Source organism: Mauremys mutica, chromosome 23 (genome assembly GCF_020497125.1).
Source record: "Mauremys mutica isolate MM-2020 ecotype Southern chromosome 23, ASM2049712v1, whole genome shotgun sequence".
NCBI lineage: Eukaryota > Metazoa > Chordata > Testudines > Geoemydidae > Mauremys > Mauremys mutica.
In genome coordinates, this window is record NC_059094.1 from 15,875,612 (window position 1) to 15,893,368 (window position 17,757).

General features: G+C 62.7%; 1 protein-coding gene across 5 annotated transcripts in view; it reads left to right on the forward strand.

The window, feature by feature from the left end:
* COL16A1 (collagen type XVI alpha 1 chain) overlaps positions 1-17,757 on the forward strand; it is a 148,054-nt gene that overhangs the window by 106,834 nt on the left and 23,463 nt on the right. For 4 of the 5 annotated variants that reach the window (XM_044998125.1, XM_044998123.1, XM_044998122.1 and 1 more), the window contains exons 23-44: positions 681-716; positions 1,584-1,619; positions 1,819-1,947; positions 3,297-3,341; positions 3,800-3,835; positions 4,388-4,441; positions 5,431-5,562; positions 6,032-6,067; positions 6,410-6,517; positions 7,223-7,345; positions 7,456-7,509; positions 7,597-7,638; positions 8,453-8,488; positions 9,812-9,865; positions 11,326-11,394; positions 12,192-12,245; positions 14,523-14,549; positions 15,481-15,546; positions 15,755-15,808; positions 15,916-15,969; positions 17,314-17,367; positions 17,618-17,662. In XM_044998125.1, the coding sequence (XP_044854060.1) occupies positions 681-716; positions 1,584-1,619; positions 1,819-1,947; positions 3,297-3,341; positions 3,800-3,835; positions 4,388-4,441; positions 5,431-5,562; positions 6,032-6,067; positions 6,410-6,517; positions 7,223-7,345; positions 7,456-7,509; positions 7,597-7,638; positions 8,453-8,488; positions 9,812-9,865; positions 11,326-11,394; positions 12,192-12,245; positions 14,523-14,549; positions 15,481-15,546; positions 15,755-15,808; positions 15,916-15,969; positions 17,314-17,367; positions 17,618-17,662 (1,344 nt within the window). The remainder of the gene's footprint in view (positions 1-680; positions 717-1,583; positions 1,620-1,818; positions 1,948-3,296; positions 3,342-3,799; positions 3,836-4,387; positions 4,442-5,430; positions 5,563-6,031; positions 6,068-6,409; positions 6,518-7,222; positions 7,346-7,455; positions 7,510-7,596; positions 7,639-8,452; positions 8,489-9,811; positions 9,866-11,325; positions 11,395-12,191; positions 12,246-14,522; positions 14,550-15,480; positions 15,547-15,754; positions 15,809-15,915; positions 15,970-17,313; positions 17,368-17,617; positions 17,663-17,757) is intronic. The other variant, XM_044998124.1, reaches the window with a different exon arrangement.

Here is a 17,757-nt window from a genome sequence, read left to right on the forward strand (position 1 = left end):
TCCGTGCCTGGGGCGCGGAGGGCTGAAACAAGGGAGGGGGCAAAGTGAAGGTGGTGGAAGGAGGTGGTGTTTGCACCTGCACTGAATTGCAGGGGACGCTACCTCGCCCTGCTTGGCTGCCTAACTAGAGCACGTCCTTATGCAAAACGGGGCCCCCTGAACACCCCACACCCCCCGATGGCCCCGGGCCACCCCTCTCCCTGCCCCACACTGTCACCTAGGACTACGGATAGGCCTTGCACCCAGCTGTCCCCCAACCTTGCTCTCCCTGGCAATGGGGTCGAGGCGAGGAGGTTGTGCTTGGGTCTGGGTTAGAGGCAGGATCGGGCCCGAACCTTCCTGCCTGTTCTCAGCTCTTGGGCCCCCAAGTCAGCAGGACCCAGGGAATCAGCCCTCCTGGTTTGCGACCCATCCCAGAGCTGATACCACAAAGGCAGAGTCAGACTCGGGGGGCAGGGGCTGGGATCTCACTTCTTAATCTTCCCATCCCCCAACTCTTGCCATCCTATTATCCGTTCAGGTTCCCTCCCCCGCCCCCAGGGTCCTTCCTGATCCTGCTCCAGCGATGTGCCCCTGGGGCATCCCCTTGGCTCCCCTCCAGGAGCGAGGGGCCAGTCCCGGCCGAGGTGCAGCCACGGGGTGTTTCTGTTGGTCTCACCTGTTTGTTTTTTCCCCTGCAGGACAAGGCAGGGCCCCCCGGAACCAAAGGCGACAGGGTGGGTGCCTCAGAGAGTTGACGCCTTGGTTCTAGCCGTGCTGTTGCAGAATTCCCTGTCTGCCCATGGAGAGCAGTGAGGGGTGCGCTGGGGACCCCTCTGATCCAGCAGGGCTCTGACCCCCCGGGCGGTGGCTGCCGCTCAGAGACTTAATGGCCAGAAGGGACCCTTGTGATGATCTCCTCTGACTTCCTGCATGTGGCAGGCCACAGAACCTCCTCCACCCACTCCTGTAACAGACCCAGACCCTCTGGCTGAGTCACTGACGTCCTCCAATCAGGATTTAAAGACTTCAAGTTACAGAGAATCCACCCCTGCGAGTCACCCGTGTGCCCCATGCTGCAGAGGAAGGCGGAAAACCCCCCAGGGTCTGCAGGAAAATTCCTTCCCGACCCCAAAGCTGGCAGTCAGCGGGACCCTGGGCATTTCGTCCCTCTGGCTCTATTCTCAGAAGGATGGGAGTGGGGGCACTGCCGGGTTTCCCCCAAGAGGGGGCAGTGGATGTGGGGGGATTCAGAATGGTCTTTCTCCACCCCTCCCACAGTGAAAGGGAGAATCAGAAACGAAGGTTCCCTCTATACTGGAGGGGTTTTGCACTGATGCAGCTCCGCCAACGCACCCCCGGCAAGTTACGGGGGAAAGTCATTCTGACGCCAACCCCCTTCTTGCACCAGGGCAGCACATCTGCACCAGCAACGCCGCCACATCACTCTAGTTACCTTGGGCACGTTTCCCTAGTCCGGGGAAGCTGTCGTGCCCTCCGGCTTCCTCTCCCGCAGTGTCCCACTGGGAACGCTGGCTGAGGAATGTTCTGAAGGCAGCAAGTGTCGCTGCCTCTGACACCCTGTGTGTGTTGGTTTCTTTCAGGGAGACCCTGGCATCAATGGAATAAAAGGAGAGAAGGTGAGTGCCCGGATCCCTGAAATCTCCTGCTCATCCTTAGTGTCCTCGGCCCCCTTCTCCTCTCGGCTCGCAGGCCGCGTCGATGGTCGCCACCCCTCCGAAGAGGAGCCCCGAGTCTGGCCTGCAGCCGTTACCCAGTTATGGCTCGCAGAGGCACTGGGAGCCTGTCTGACCCTGCGCCGTTTGGTTCCTTCCCTAGGGTGCCCCCTGCGTGTCGTGCAATCCCGTCACTCTCGCCTCCATGCTGCAGAGCTCCGACCAGCTCCCGGGGAAGGAGGGGCCCAAAGGGGAGCCGGGGGCCCCAGGGATTGGGCTGCCCGGGCTGCCGGTGAGTACGTGCCCTGCTCCTTGGGGCTCGAGCGCGCGGATGGGCAGGCGAGAGGCTGTGCCGGGCAGGGTCCCCGGGGCGGGTGCATTCCCCACGCCGGCACTGCGCTGGGGACAGTCTGAGTGGGGCGTGGAAGGCGGATCTGGCTCCCCGCCCTGGTGTGCAGCGAGGGATGGGAGAAGGGGAGCGGAGCCAGATGGTAAAAGCTGCCGGGCCCCACCTGGCGGGAGGGAGGGAAGGGACCCAGCGCCCCAGCATTCAAACAGCCCGAGGGGCCCTGCCCCCACGGCTCCGCAGAGGTCATGAGAAGGCTCCTCTCAGCCCAGATGGCCCATCCTCCCCAGGGACATGCAGCATACTCAGCCAAGAGCGTCCCCAGCTCTCCCTACCTGCACTAACCCACTGGATCTGAGCCCCTGGCCAGCCTCCTGGCTGGCCTCCCAGTGGGGTCAGATCCCGCCAACCATCTGTGCTCAGATCTTGGGCCTCTGACTGCTGGAGCCAAAGGAGGGAGTCCCCGGCAAGCAGCCGGAGAGAACATGGAGCAGCCACGGGACGCAGGCCGGTCCTCCGGGGCGGGTCATGCCCATGGCGGGGTCTGAGCTCTGGGGAAAGTTTGAGCTTCCTCTCTTGCAGAGATGGGCCTAAATCCAACCCCAGAGAGCCTCCTATCCAAACCTGGCTGCTACCCCCAGCTCTGCTCCAGCCCCCTAGGGCCTGTGCCCCCCTCCCCTTCGCCTCTTGTCCTTTCCTCTTCTCCCTGCTGCCTTAAGGAGCCTGGCACCTTGTCACGGAGTGTGGGGGAGTCCGGGCCCTGCACCCCCCACTTCCTGCAATTCACCAGGACTCTCAGCCAGCCAGTAACACAGAAGGTTTATTAGACGACAGGAACACAGTCCCAAGCAGGGCTTGTAGGTACAACCAGGACCCCTCAGCCAGGTCCCTCCGGGGGGCAAGGATCTTAGACCCCAGACTTGGGGTTTCCTGCCTCTTCCCAGCCAGCCCAAAACTGAAACCGAAAACCCCTCCAGCCGGCTCTCTCCCTTTGTCCAGCTTCCCCGGCAAAGGTGTTGACTCCCCCCACCCCCCTTCCTGGCTCAGGTCCTGTCCATCACCTAAAGTCCTCCCCTGCTCTCCTCTCCCCCAGACACCAGTCCCTACTGCGTCCCACACCTGATGCCCCTTTTCTCCCTGTTGCCTCGGCCCAGCTGGTGCCGGGATGAACCCCTTGCTCCCTCCCCGGTTCGTCCCCAGGGGCTCTCCACTCTCCAGGTTTGCAGAGGGCTCTGCTGGGCTCCTGGGGATCCTCCTGCTGGAGGGGTAACTTGGATCCTTTGCTTGTCTTGCAGGGTAAAGCCGGGGTCTCTGGGCTGGCTGGAGCCAAGGGGCAGCAGGTGAGTCCCCTCGTCCTCCTGCCTGCGGCTCCCCCTGGGGGTGGAGGGTTTCTGAACGTGAAGGGTTGAACCTTGGAGGTGGGAGGTTGGATCGGTTACAGCAAACCCTGCCTGGCCCTTCCCCGTCGCTCTCACCAGCGCCTCTCTGCACTGGGGATAACAACGTTCCCTTCACTGCTGCCCCCAAACTCCTCGGGCACTACCCTGGCCCCCTGCCCTGCTCCCTTTGCCCCACGCTGGCAGCACCGAGGAGCCCCATCGCCCTGCTGGGCCTCCCCTACCTGGCTTTGGCAATCTGCGGCTCTCCGATGACGCCCTGAGCCAGGCTGAGGACGCACCGAAGCTAAACTCATGGCACTGTGACCCTCTTGGCCCTGTGCTCATTTGCAGCGCTGGGTCCGTGTGGTCACTGTCTTCCTCCGGGCCTGACCCCCTGCGCTCTCCGCTTTGCTTCCTAGGGAGAGGTCGGAAAGACGGGACCGGCCGGCAAACCTGTGAGTACGGGAGCTGGATGCCCTGGGGCTGGGGGGGGGCACCCTCTTGTGGGGACATAGTCGTTGCCCCACTGGCAACAACAGCAGAGGCTCCCGAGGCAACTGAGCACAGTGTCAGTAACGTGGTGGGAATCAGCGAATCGGTGCAGGGCGAGGGGTAACGGAGACGTGGAGCGGATCCCAGGGAGGTCCCGTGGGTAGGCACGGAGAATGGGTGCGTATGGGACTGCAGGGGCCTGTCACATGCGTGTATAGGCCTGTGTGTACCCGTGTGGGTTTGCAGGGGCCTGTTGTGTGTGCACATATGGGATTGCAAGGGCCTGTCGTGTGTGTGTGTATGTGTGTGTGTGTACATGTGTGGGTTTGCAGGGGTCTGTTGTGTATGCACGTAGGGGTGTGTGTGTGTGTGTGTGTGTGTGTGTGTGTGTGTGTGTGTGTGGGTTTGCAGGGGCCTGTTGCGTGTGTGTATGTGTGTGTGTGTAGGGGTGTGTACATATATGAGCAGAGCTTTACAGGTGCCTGTCTCACCTCAGCTGCTGCTTCTCTGTGCAGGGAAATCCAGGTGACAGAGGGGACACTGGGCCTGCAGGGCTGAAAGGAGAGAAGGTGAGATCCTGGAAACCCTTGTTCCAGAAGGAGCAGGGGTGGAGTGGCCAGGGATGCTCCCCCATCCAGTGCTCACCCCTAGAGCTGTGCCCTTGTTGAGCCTCTTATGGAAACTCCTTCCCGGCAGCTCTTTTGGGGTGGGAGGGTGTCTCCTGAGAGTCCCCTCTCTCAGCCGAGCGCCCCCCCCAGCTCCTCCATGATGGTGCGTCCCCAGCGCAGGTGTTGCAGCCACTTGACGTGAGACTGGTGCCTTGGCCAGAACATAAAGCCAGGCTGGCCTGGCTCACCTTCCCCACCAGCAAAACCCGGGGCACCCTGGGGCCAGGGCCGCATCTCCACCTGTGCACAGTGCATGTGACCCGCGGTGAGAGTGGGCAGCTCTGCTTGGGTGGCCAGGCGCCCGCCGCCCAGGCGTGGACAGACCCATTTTGTATAAGGCGGGGTGGGATCTCCAGCACTCTCCTGGGTGAGAGCAGTGGAGCTAGGCTGAAATCCCTCTGCCCTGTGAGCTCCGTGGCGCGCCGAGCCAGCTGGTACCTCCTGGACTCCCTCCAGCCACAGAGCAGGGCCCACAGGGACGAGTGTCCCCCCCACCCCTTAGCTGGAGGGCTGAGCGAGGAGCTCCAGTTCCGGGGCACTGCTCCGGAGGCAGCCACTTACCACGGTAGCTCTTGCGAGCTGTGGGCACCTGTCCCACTGGGAACCGGCCTGAGACCCTCTAAACTCGTCTCGCTGAAGAGCCATTGCATGAGAACCGCCTCCGCTCCCTGCTGATCTGGGCCCGGAGCAGCGTTCCCCTCTGGGCTGATGGGTGCCGGGCACCGCGCTCCGTCCCCCTCCCCAGGGGCTGTGCAAGGACCCACAGGGCTGAAATGGCCCATACGGAGTTTGCTGAAGTCCCCACTGTCAGTAAGGAGCCTGGGGACTCCGGGAGGTGGCACTGGGCCCAGCCCCCGCCTCGCTCTGACCCTGGTGCCTGTCCCTCGCAGGGAGAGCCGTGTGGCCAGTGCCTTGCTCCTCCAGAGGCGCTCGAAGGGGAGGTGATCGGGGTGTCCGTGCCTGGTGCTCCGGGGGAGAAGGGTGAGCCAGGCCTGCCTGGCATCGGGGTGCCCGGCAGAGCGGTGAGTCAGCGGGGCGTATCCGGGGGGCAGGGAGGGCCGGGGAAGGGGTGAAGGTAAGAGAGAGGAGGAGGGATAGGAACGGGGGGGGGGAGTGCGTGGCATGGGGGCAGGGGATTGTAATGCTGCCTGATGTGCCAGGGGGCTGTGAGGGGCAGTGAAGGTGCTGAACGAACCGGCAATGAAATGGTTAATCCAAACTGGCAGGCCCTGCCGAGTGCCAGCATCTGTCCACCCGGCCTTCTGCTCCTTCCGCTGGTGCCCAGGGGGCGGGGGCTGGGGGTGGGGCTGGGGGTTGTGGGCATGTTCCCTGACTCCCTCCTGGTATGCATCCTCGGGGCCTCTCTGTTAAGGGGTGCGTCATTGCCCTGGGAATGGGGGGGGGTCTTTGGGGGCGGTGGGAGGGGCTGGCTCCATTCCTTCCTGTCTGATTGGCTTGTTTCTTCCTCCCTTGTGTGTTTTGTTCCCCCAGGGCAAACCTGGGGAGCCTGGACTGAAAGGACAGAAGGTGAGAGGGAGGGAAGGGGTGTCGCTGAACGTGGTCACTAGCTGTGGGAATCTCCCAGCCCTGCCCCCATAGCATGGGGGCTTCCCTTTGCACGGGCTGGGCTGAGCGAGTGCCCAGCTCCTGGGGAATCAGAGTCACTGGGGCTGCTGGGTCCTGCCGATGAGCACTGTCGCCCTGTCCCAGCTCATCGCACGAGTGGCGCTGCCAGGCCGTTAGCACTCGCTCTGCTGCTGCTGGCACCCAGCCCTCCAAGGAGAGTGTGGCAGAGACCCAGGGGAGGCAGGGGGCCGGGATTCCTGTGCTCCTCTGGGTCACATCCTCTTTGTCTGCTCTCCTGTCCAGGGCGATGCAGGAAATCCAGGGGACCCTGGCACACCGGGCTCAGTGGGGCTGCCGGGGCTTTCAGGTGACCCTGGCGTCAGGGGTCCGACAGGGCCCAAAGGTGAAAAGGTGAGTGCCCCCCCCCCGAGCTAGCTCTGCCGGTCGGTGCAGCCAAAGCCCAGTTCGCTAAGGGTCAGACCTGGGAATAAGCTATGGGTCAGTACTGGCCCCCACTATCAAAAGACACCCTCCCCCTGCACCCTCCGCCCAATTTGTGCCTTCTCGGGGGCTGTCACTGCCACATGGAGCCAGTGTCTCTTCTCCCGGCGGTGCCCGTTGTGAGCTGGTCAAGTAGCCCTCTGTTCTGGGGCACCCCCAAGCAGGGAGACCCTCCCGTGCTGGGAGCAGCTTTCCTGTTCCCGTGTTCCTACCCCCGCCACACACACACACACATTCCTCGTGTCCTTTCCATAAAGGGGAATCTTCATCTCCGCAAGGCATCCACTGTGCAGAACAAACAGCTGGTCGCCGTCCTCCCCCCAGCCACGCGCCTCCCTAGCACGGTGGCTCTCAGCCATTGCCAGGGGTGCTGCGTGCCACTCTCTAGTGGCCCCTGGCAGTCCTGCCCCTGTGCCTCTGTCCCAGTGAGCAAGGCAGGTGCTTTCTGAAGCCGAGGGTGGCAAGTTCAAACCCCCCTCGGGCTGAACCTGGATGTGACTCTCTGGGGCGAGGAGGGGCTGTCGGTGCCTCCACCTCCCTCGGTCCCCAGCTGCCGCACTGGTCTCCGTTTCCTGTGTACTGACCCAAGCCCCCTTCTCCATCCCCCTCACGCAGGGAGATGCCTGCGACGCCTGCCCCGCTCTCCAGGGAGAGTTCTCAGATGTGGTCGGGGTGCCAGGAAAACCCGGAGCCAAAGGGGACCGTGGCCTGCCGGGCGTTGGACAGCCTGGGAAACCCGTGAGTGCCCCTCGCTCACCCCCCCCCCGCACCGGCGAGGTCCCTGATCAGAGACGTCGGCTGCCTGCTGAACAACCTAGGCTAACGTTTCTGGGGGGGGTGTTTTTTAGGGCAAACCTGGACTCCCTGGGATTCAGGGGCCCCCCGGTCTGAAGGGGCTGCAGGTGAGTGTGGGCAGAAACGGGGTTTGTCATATGGGGATTGCCAAAACCTGGGGCTGTTCCATCCACCGGTGTCTGTGGTCTCTCTAGGGCGAGCCAGGCCCCCCCGGGATCGGCGCCCAGGGTCCGCAGGTGAGTCTCAGCACCAAGCTGGTCGCCCAGGGTCTGCTCCATCAGCACCATCCCCCAAGGAGCAGCGTGTCACCCCCACAGCCCCTGCTAGCTCCAGCCCTGCCTTTCGCCTCGTCTCTGGCATTGCCCAGTGGTGCCATTGCTTCCACGCCACCTCCCAGCCTGGCTCCTGCAGCCCCCCTGAGTCCCGGGGCTCCGGCACCCCCCGAGCGAGCGTGGCTGCCCACTTCCCGGGGCCCAGCAGAGCTCGGCTGGTATTACTTTCCTCCTCGGACAGTGCCAGGGTCTCCCCGTGCATGGCAGGATCCGCTTCTAATCTGCCTGCTTGGTTCGAAACCCACTCACCTCCCTGCGGCTCACGCTGGCCGGGCTCCTCTGTGTCTGTCTCCCTGCCCGCCTGCCTCCTCTCAGTCTGTGGGCACAAGACCCTTCTCTGACGCCCCCACCCTTGCAGAAGAGCCTCATCCCATCCCAGGCGTTGGCTGGGAAGGTTGCCTGGAGCTCTGGGTCTCCCCCTGCTTCTGCTGCTGTGCCACATCATTGAACCTGGGGAAGCATTTGGGGGTGAGGTGGGCAGAGGAGATGCCAACACAGCTGAGGCCAGTGGCCTGAATCAGGGATAACCCTGAGTGGAAAGACAAGAGCTGAGAGTCGAGTATCAGGCTCGGCTTGATCCCTGCCCTGCGAACGGAGTGGGGAGGGTGGCATCTTGCCATCCCCCCCATTTTCTGATGGGCACCCCCACTGGCACCTCTATCTTCGTGCTGGAACCAACTGCTAGAGTGAGACTCAACCAATTCTCCCTGTCTTTTAGGGGGAGCCCGGGGAGACAGGCCTGCCCGGTTCTACTGTGAGTATGCCTTCATTCCTCCCCATCCAACGTCCTGACAAGAGAAATAGGCCCCTGCCCGTCCCTCCATGGGTGGGGGGCACGGAAGGGGCAGACTTCTCCTCCATCCAGTATCCCTTTCAAAGGACCAGCCTCCCTTGCCAAGGGAGAGGAATCCAGGGCCGGTTGGGTGCCTGGGAAGAGGATTTGTTACGTGCAGCATAAACCATATTGTGCAGACACTTTAAATTATGACCAAGGCTGAGAGTTTTGCTGCCGTTTCAGGTCCCTGGAGTGGCCCCGTATATCCTGCCTGGCATGTCATATAATTGAGAGATGCTTTGTCACCGCTGAGCGTTTATACGTCCTGAAAAGGGGCCAATTTCCCAATATGATCCATATATTATCTAACCTTCTCCCTGCCATGCTGGGCCCGCGTGCCAATGAGTGGTGAGGCTCTGTGGTGTCGCACAACATCGGTACGCAGTGTTACGCCGTGCAGGGTTCCACAAGGCCAGACACAGCCCTGCATTGCATAGTGTCACACCGGGCTGTGTTACCTGTTGTTGGATAGGACGTTGTCGCCAAGGTTACACAACATTACTCTGTGTAATGTCACAACGCTGCTACAGGTTACACTGTGCAGCACGGGCAGTGGTGTGGAAGCGTCGCACGGTGCTGTGTTACTCTGCATGCCACTCCACCGCACAATGCCAGTCTGGACCACTCGTGCGATGCACAATAGCGTCTCCCAGCGCTGTGCTGCACTGGTGCACATGGTGCCACACAACTCGCTACACAACGTGATGTTCTCAGAGTCATGCTCGCTTGGAGACATGCTGGGTCGCTGGAGGAACCCGGAGCTGTGGCCCAGCCGTTCCAGGAACATGCTGCCCCTCAAGCGGGGAGGGGGCCTGAGGGTCCCACGTGCTGGGCCAAGTCCTGAGCTCTTCCCTCAGCCCCCCACTGACGTCTGCCTGAGGAAGCTTAAACTCACCCTGCTTGGGCCATTAGCAAGGTCTGAACCAGGCCCCTTCCCATCTAACAGCATGAGCCTCCCCGAGGCTGGGCCACGTACGAGGTGAACGAGTCTACGGCTGCTGCCAGCTAACGGGCGCGCCTGAGGGAGCCCATGTCGCATGGAATCCCAGAGGGAGATGGCAGCTGAACTCCTTTAGTCGTCTTTGCAAATACCTGTGAGCGGGCAGCGGTAGTAGACTCCTTAACCTATGACACGGACCAGCCACTAGAGGCAGCCAACGACTCTTCTCCTAAAGCGGGTGGCGTCAGGCGCTCTGCAGGGAAAGCAAAGGGAGCTGCTGATTGTCGTCTTTCGCCCCCCAGGGACACCCTGGACCTCGAGGGCCGGTAGGCGCCGTGGGAGAGAAAGGTGCCAAGGTGAGAGCCCCCGGCCTGGCACGGAGCCCTCCCCTAGCACCTGTGGGTGACTGCGGGATTTGTTCTATAGTCTGGCAGTGACAGATCCCCGGCCGGGAGCTGTTGTCTGTTGGGCAGGGTGACGGGGCTCCAGCCTGTTCCCTGCCTGTGGAGCCCATCCTGCCGGCAGCGCTGCCTGCCGGTGATCTGGCCCCCAGCCAGCCCCGCTCCGGCTGTTAACCGTGCAGGCGGCAGCCGTTAGCACCGATATCCTCCACGCGTGGCTGCGGAACGGCGCCGGGCAAAGCCACGGGGCAGGGGGCTCCAGCGAGTGGCCAGACACAATGGTGTAGCCGGGGCTTAGCACGCAGGATAAGCCAGGGCTTGGCCGGGGATCCTGCCAGATGGCTGCAGGGCTGCTGGAGTCCAGCTCCCGGCCCTGTTGGGAACGGGGTGGGGGAGTTTCGGGGCTGGGACCGTGTCCCTATTATTTGCCCCCGGCTGCGGCCCCATGCCTCGGGGAGGGCTTTTGTGAACACATCAGGGAGGATGTCACGCTCCGTACCTGGAGTGGCTGCGGTGGCTGGCTGCAGCCTGCCTAGCACCAGCAGGGGACGTGTCTGCTGGCTACCTCCAGTCTGAGGAGCCGGCGCTAGGCTGGGCATTGGGCTCACGCAGCTCCTAGCCAGCAGCTGCTCCTGCTTCCCCAGCCCTTGCCACCCTCCTACCAGCTCTGCCAAGGCCCTGCACTCCAGCCCTGCTGGGCTAGCCCTGCGCCCGTGCAGGACATTGTGCATCTCACTGGCTAGTGCTGGCCAGTCGGCATTGCCCTGCAGTGCCAGCCGTGCTGCCTGCAGATTCCCCCGGGGTCAGGGGCACTTGGGAACACAGGGAACGAGGCTCTGTCCCAGCGGGGAGCCCGCGTGCACTGCTCTATGGATGGAAGTGGGCGGGCGACGGTGACACAGAAGCAGGGGGACAATCTACCTCCTCCTGGGGTGAAAGCATCCCCTGGGGAGCGCCTGGCACGATGCATCCCCCAGAGCTCTGGGCATGGCACGCTCAGACCTTGGGATCTGGCCCTGGCGTCCTGCAGCACCGTGGGCCATCTCCGGCACTGTGGGTTGGTGCTGGCGGCTGCCCAGGCCAGCTTGCACCTCTACGACCCCATGCTCTGTTCCAGGAATGGCCCTTCCTCTCGCCGTGGGCCGGAAGGTTTAACGGCTGCACCTGGTGCCGAGTCAGCTGCGGCAGCTGGGTGCTTCCCCTGCAGTGGAGACTTCCCTGGGAGATGCCGGGAAAGGGGAGGGGGCTGTGTGGCTTAGTGGTCAAAGCCAGGAGACCCCGGGGGGCTGAGCCACACCTTCACTCTGTGGTCTTGAGCCACGGTCCCATGAGGACTCCACCCCGTCCCTGCAGTAGGAGCAGATTCCCCCCAACCCTGGGACTGGCCCAGATGTGACTCCTTTTTTTCCCTGCAGGGATCCCCTGGCCTTAAAGGGGCAGAGGGTCCTCCCGGACCTCCGGGGATGAGCATCACTGGGCCACCGGTAAGTACCCCATACCTGCCGCAGCACTGGACCCCATTAGCTCTGCGGCTTCAGGGATGTTACAGTCGCTTCCTGGGGGTGCCAGGACCTCGCCCTCCTCAGCGTGTTACCCGGAGCAGTCACCCCCTTGCGCACAGCCCCCCGCCTAGGCTGCCAGCCAGCGAGCCTCAGGTTTCGTGGTGCCTGTGGACCACAGAGTCTGGCTGCTTGGGTGGAGGGTGGGAGAGGAAAGGGAGCAGCCCATCATAATCCTCTCCAGGCCCCTAGCTCAGTGCGGGGCTTAGATCCTCCCGCTGGACTGTGCAACCATCCGAGGCCTCTCAGTGCCAGGTGAGAAGAGACCAGACCTGGCTGTAAGCATTAGAAAAAGGATCCACTCTTGGGGCTGCTGGACTCAGACAGATGCTGTGGTTGTCCCCGGGTCTCCAGACCCACTGGCCCAGCCTGAGCTGGCTGGTGTCACGGCCCGGGGTCTCCCTAAGTGCTGGCCTGGATGGAACAGTCACAGCCAGGGCGGCTACTGACCCTACAACAGAGCCCAGGCGCGTGCAGTCCCTGCAGTGCCAGGACACAGGCAGGATCAATGCCACTCATAGTTCTGCACCTTGTATTAAGGAGCTGCCTTAACCAGAATGCATCTGCTAGTCAGAGCAGGGCTGGGGGAGGCAGGACTCCTGGGTTCTGTTCCCTGATCTGTCGGGCAATACTGGGAAGGTGGCCAAGTTGCTCCGTGCCTCGGTTTCCCCATCTGTAAAGCTTCGCCTGCCTCACATCTCTGCTGTTTGCTCTCCCCCTAGGGCCGCGAAGGGCAGCGGGGAATGCCAGGGGTGCCTGGATCCAACGGGCTGACGGTACGTAAGGTGCAGCCCTGCGTCTGCTGGAGGGTGTTCTCGAAACCACCAGGCTAGAATCGGGCTGCGCCGGCTGTTCGATCCCTTGAGACAGCAGACTGACTGTGCTCCCGCTCCCCCGCTGACAGGCCTCACCCCACGCGACCTTCCCTGGCGACGCTGCCACACGGCATCCCCCGGGCACCGGGGATGTCGTGGCGCGACGGTGCCGCCCCGGAACGTCGGGCCTGGTGACGCCGCTAGAGCCGTCGGGCCAGCTCCTGGGCCGGCGCGAGTGGGCCAGGCTCCGCTGGCCGTGATGGAGACGCGCCGATTCACACCGGCCGAGGATCTGGCCTGTTGGGAAGGGCTGCGTCTTTGACAGTGTTTTGCGCTTTGATGCAGGCGGCCTCCATGTCGGGAGAGGCGGGAGCAAGCTCCTCCCCTCGCCCTGAGGGCTCCCTGTCTCTGATTCGACCCCGGTGAGAGAGAAGTGGACGGATACCTTGTTAAACGAGGTAATGGCGTTAGCCCATTCTCTCTCCATGTCACCTCCATCACCTTGGTGTCCATCACCCTCACCCATCACTTCGCCCGCAGCCCACCGGGGCCTTATTTGCTGAAAGAGAAGGATTTTTTGATGGGGGGAGGGATGGGTCCATCCCTGCGTTTCCCCGCTGGACCAGCTCTCCTCCCCGGGAACTGGTGCTCTGGCAATCCTGCTCCACTACCGGCTCTGTGCCTCAGTTTCCCATCTCTGCAGAGGGGAGAACAGCACTCCCTACCTCACGGGGCTGCTGTGAGGGTAAAGATGGTGAGGCGCTCAGATGCTGCACTTGGGGGGCCAGATAACGACCTAAGCCCTATAGAAAGAAGATTGGTCCGGAGAACTGCCCTTCAGCAACCCCCGCCCCCCGGGGGAAGTGACAAAAGAGGGGTCCCCAGGAAAGCTCACCCCCCACGCCAGGCATCTCTGGACTTCACTGGGAACTGATCCAGCATTGCCTTGGGGGCTCTGAAAGGGACACTGTCAATGTAGTCTTGTTAGGCCCCCAAAATCTAGATTTAAGTAGAAGGGGGAGAAAAATAACCTTTGGGTATGAACAGAAATGTTCATTCAGTTGGTGAAACCAGGTATTTTCCCTCTTGTTTTACCCCTCCTCCCCCGCGGTGCTGGAATCCCCCCCAGAGCAGAACCAGGAAGGGAAACTGAGCAGGAGAAAGTGAGGCAGACGGCTCTAGCTTTGCTTCTTGGGCATTAGCCATGTGGCCACTGACGGGGCAGGGGACACGGGTCTGGGAGGCAGGGGGACCGGGGTTCTGTTCTTCACTTGTCCACGGGAACCTTTCCATTGATGTCCGTGAGCTTCGGCTCAGGCCCAGGGTATGGGATCTTTGCCTCCCTGCCTATAGGATGGGGATCGTTACTGTCCCTTGTAAAGTGGGTTGAGATACTTGGCTGGCAGGTGCCCTAGAAAGGTTGACGCTCAGAAGGAGACAAGCTGGAAGTAGCGCTGAGGGGACATGCGGGTTAGAGGCTTTCCCTCTGAGTCCTCTCCGGCGTGGGTAGTAACAGAGGTGGAATTTTCCGGAGATGATTCCTGTCTTGGCTGTGGTCCTTTCAGCTATTGAAGTCCAACAGCTGTTACGCTCATTCCCTCCAGCTGTCCGGGTTCTGCTCCGAGCCGGGGGAGCTATCCATTGTGAGTCATCTAGGAGATGAATGGAGCCCTTTCTCCGGCCCACAAGCAGAGCTGGACTGGAACAAAGGCTATTCCCAGTGGTTAAAGAAACAACAAGGAGTCCGGTGGCACCCTAAAGACTAACAGATTTATTTGGGCCTAAGCCTTCGTGGGTAAAAACCCACTTCTTCCGATGCATCCCCAGTTGTTGGTTCCTTTGTCACTGGCTCATGCCACCTGTTCACGGCGGGTTAGTGCTGGTGTGTGAATGGTCGCCTAAGCCACATGGTATTGTTTCTGATTGGAGGACTGGACGGTTTGGAACAGGAGACAGGCCAATAGCAGATGCTTTTGTGAATTTGGGTATTTGTGCGAAGAGCAGGCGTTCCCCAGCCGCTCACACCAACACAGACTTGTTTGCACGATGGTTGGTGAACAGTGGATGCAGGGGCACAAGCCTGGCAGAAGTTCCCAGGCTGAATGGGCGAATGCAGACCCTGCCCAGCGCTTCTCCGGTTCTGGTTCCGGGACCCAGACAGAACCTGCAACACAAGCTCTTGCTCTTGACCCATTTGACGTTGGCCTCTAACACGTTTCTCTCGGTTCTTCCCTGCAGGGAGAGAAGGGGGCGCGGGGTGAGAAGGTGAGCTGGTTTCCTCTCCATCCCTGATTGCCGGCTGGGCCCGTCACCTCCCTTGCCGCTGAGCATGTGCCCGCAGCCCGTGGCGGAGGCTGCAGCCTATTGGCACCTGCGTCCCTGCCTGCAGCGTCCACTCGCTGCTGGGCGCTTGGGCTTGCAGCCAAGCCACGGACGAGGGGTTCCTCCCGCCCCGGCCACTCTTCCCCTTGCTCTGCAGAGTAGGGCTGTCCCCTCCCTGCCATGCCGACGATGCCGAGACCAAGCAGCAAGGTGTCACTGCACACCGGTGCCTACAGCCAGTCCCTTGTGACTCAACCAGGGGCTCCCAGCTCTGACCGCCCTGCCCCCCGCCGGCCTCCAGCCAGGGGGCTCCCAGCTCTGACCGCCCTGCCCCCCGCCGGCCCCCAGCTCTGACCGCCCTGCCCCCCGCCGGCCCCCAGCCCGGGGGCTCCCAGCTCTGACCGCCCTGCCCCCCGCCGGCCCCCAGCCCGGGGGCTCCCAGCTCTGACCGCCCTGCCCCCCGCCGGCCCCCCCCCCGGGGGCTCCCAGCTCTGACCGCCCTGCCCCCCGCCGGCCCCCAGCCAGGGGGCTCCCAGCTCTGACCGCCCTGCCCCCCGCCGGCCCCCAGCCCGGGGGCTCCCAGCTCTGACCGCCCTGCCCCCCGCCGGCCCCCAGCCCGGGGGCTCCCAGCACTGACCGCCCTGCCCCCCGCCGGCCCCCAGCCCGGGGGCTCCCAGCTCTGACCGCCCTGCCCCCCGCCGGCCCCCAGCCCGGGGGCTCCCAGCTCTGACCGCCCTGCCCCCCGCCGGCCCCCAGCCCGGGGGCTCCCAGCTCTGACCGCCCTGCCCCCCGGGGGCTCCCAGCTCTGACCGCCCTGCCCCCCGCCGGCCCCCAGCCCGGGGGCTCCCAGTGCTGATTGTTCTTGTGTTTTCAGGGGGACCCCGGCGAATGCACCTGCCAGCCTGGCCCCCGCGTGGACCCCAACTACTCGGGGATGCCGGTAAGCCCTGAGTCTGCCTATTCCTGGCCTCCTTCTCCAGCTGGGTGATGGTCTAGGGCAGGCCCCCTGCCCCCACATCCTGCGCTGCCCTCCCCCGCCGCCCAGCTGCTTTCCTGCCTCGGTGGCTGGGCAGGTGGAGCTGTGACACCTGCGCCCTGGGCTCTGCTTGGCCTTGGCTAAACGCTCTCCCCTTCTCTTGGACTCGCAGGGAGCCCCAGGACTGTGGATCGGGACATCCTGGCAGCCTGAGCCTGGCCCGCAGGTGTGTGCGCTTTCCTCTCTGTCCGCGCGGCAGCCTGGCTCCCCTGCGCCCGCTCGCCCCGCACCCTCCTAACCGCCCCTCTCTCTGTTTGCTTTGGGGTGTTGCAGGGTCCGCCAGGTGTCCCAGGCCCGCCGGGCCCCCCAGGAGCTCCGGGGAGGCAGGTGAGTGGGGGCGAAGGGAATGGGGGGGGCTCTCTATTGCAGGACACGGCTGGGAGCAAGTCGAGGCCCCGATCCTGCTCCCTTGGGGGCTGATGGTGAAGCTTCAGTTGCCTGCGGCGGGAGCAGGCCTGGCCATGTAGGCGTGTGGGTGATCTCCAGTCACCCCCAGACCCTCGGGGAGCCCAGCTGCTCTGATCAGGGCATCCCATAACCCTCCCGCCAGCCCCTTTGGGCTATTTCTAACCCCCTCGTATCTCTCCGGGACCCCTGCCTTGGCGGGCGCCAGAGAACGCTGACGGCCCCCTGCCCACACCAAGGCTCCTTAGCCAATCTGGCCGAGCGCTCTCCAGTTAGAGCTGCTCGCCGCACCTTTCCGGGACCTTTCATTGTCAGTGGTTAAAAGTAATGCCCGTGTGCTGGGCTGGTCGCTGGCCGGCCCAGCTGAGGCAACCCAGAGAGGCCCAAGGCAACCTCCATCGAACTCAGAGGGGAGCCGAGTCCCTGTAGCCGTCCGGCGACTGGTATTTCGCAGCCTCCCAGCCTAAGGGAGACCTTGCCCTCTTCCGTGCAAACCTCTTCAGCCTTAAAGAGACTATTCCCTGTCCCTTGGACTGGAGCCGCGATCGACGAGGGATCCCCAGCCGTTCATGTAGCACCGTTGTCTTGCCTAAACGTCCGTGTCAGTGCTACCGGCATGAGTCCAGCTCAGGGAACAGCATCTTCGTGCAGTTCTGCGGCCTAGCCAGCGTGTGTGTTTGTAGATCCCACAAAAAAGAGTGTTATTTCTTGACCGTGAAATGGTACATTTAAAAACCAACCCCAGTGCTGCAGCTTTCAGTCCCCACTCAGGCACCAATCCCGCTACAGTCACTGAGGGTTTTGCCTCAGCGGGGCCCTGAGGCTTCAGCGATGGGCACTTTAGAACTGTGTGTAATAATAAAGCCCTACAGTATTTGCCCCAGGATGGTTAGTTTCTGAAAAACTCCCCCCTCCACAATGAGTCCTGGGCGGGGAGTTAGGAGACCTGGGTTCTATTCCCGGCCCTGCTGCTGGGCCACATCACTTTCGCTTGTCTGTGCCTCGGTTTCCCTGTCTGTAAAAACAAGGAGAATGACACGGCCCTTCCTGGGTAAAGCTCTTTGAGAGCTACAGCTGCACAGAGCTGAGTGTCAGTGGTGTCCGATCAGAGCACCTCTAAGGCAGGACCAAGTTTGGGCCCCAGAACCTTCCAAGAGCAGCGCTAGGTGGAGGGGACAGAAGAGCGAGCGTGGGAGAAGGCAGCAGGGTGTCAGGAGACGGCCGTGCAGAAGGATTTGAATATTCAAGCTCTCTCCTTGGCTTTAGGGCGTCCCAGGACACAATGGTTTGCCAGGACTGCCTGGGCCAGCAGGAGATGTGGTAGGTATAGGAGCTGATGTGTCCGTGTCTCCGTCTGCCCCAGGTGTGTGCTTAGCGCTCTTCCGCTGGTAGCTCTTGCCGAGTTATTTCCCAAGCGCCTAAGTCCTCCCAGGCAGAGCACATGTTAACGTACAGCCTGTTACCCACCATGCTTTTCATCGCTTTGGCGGTCGCCCTGAGCAAGATGAGCCTCCGGCGATAAGGATCGTTTCCCAGGGGTTGCCCTCTCTTTCTGTGTGTGTCTTTGCAGGGGCCGCTCGCCGTCGTAGCGGAGAGGAACATCGAGGTGCTCAAGGTAAGTGCGCCAAGGAGCAGAGGCAGCGGTAGCCGCAGGCGGCACATCCGGGCCTGAGCCAGCCTCTGGCTCACAGGGGCTAGGCAGCAGGTTAC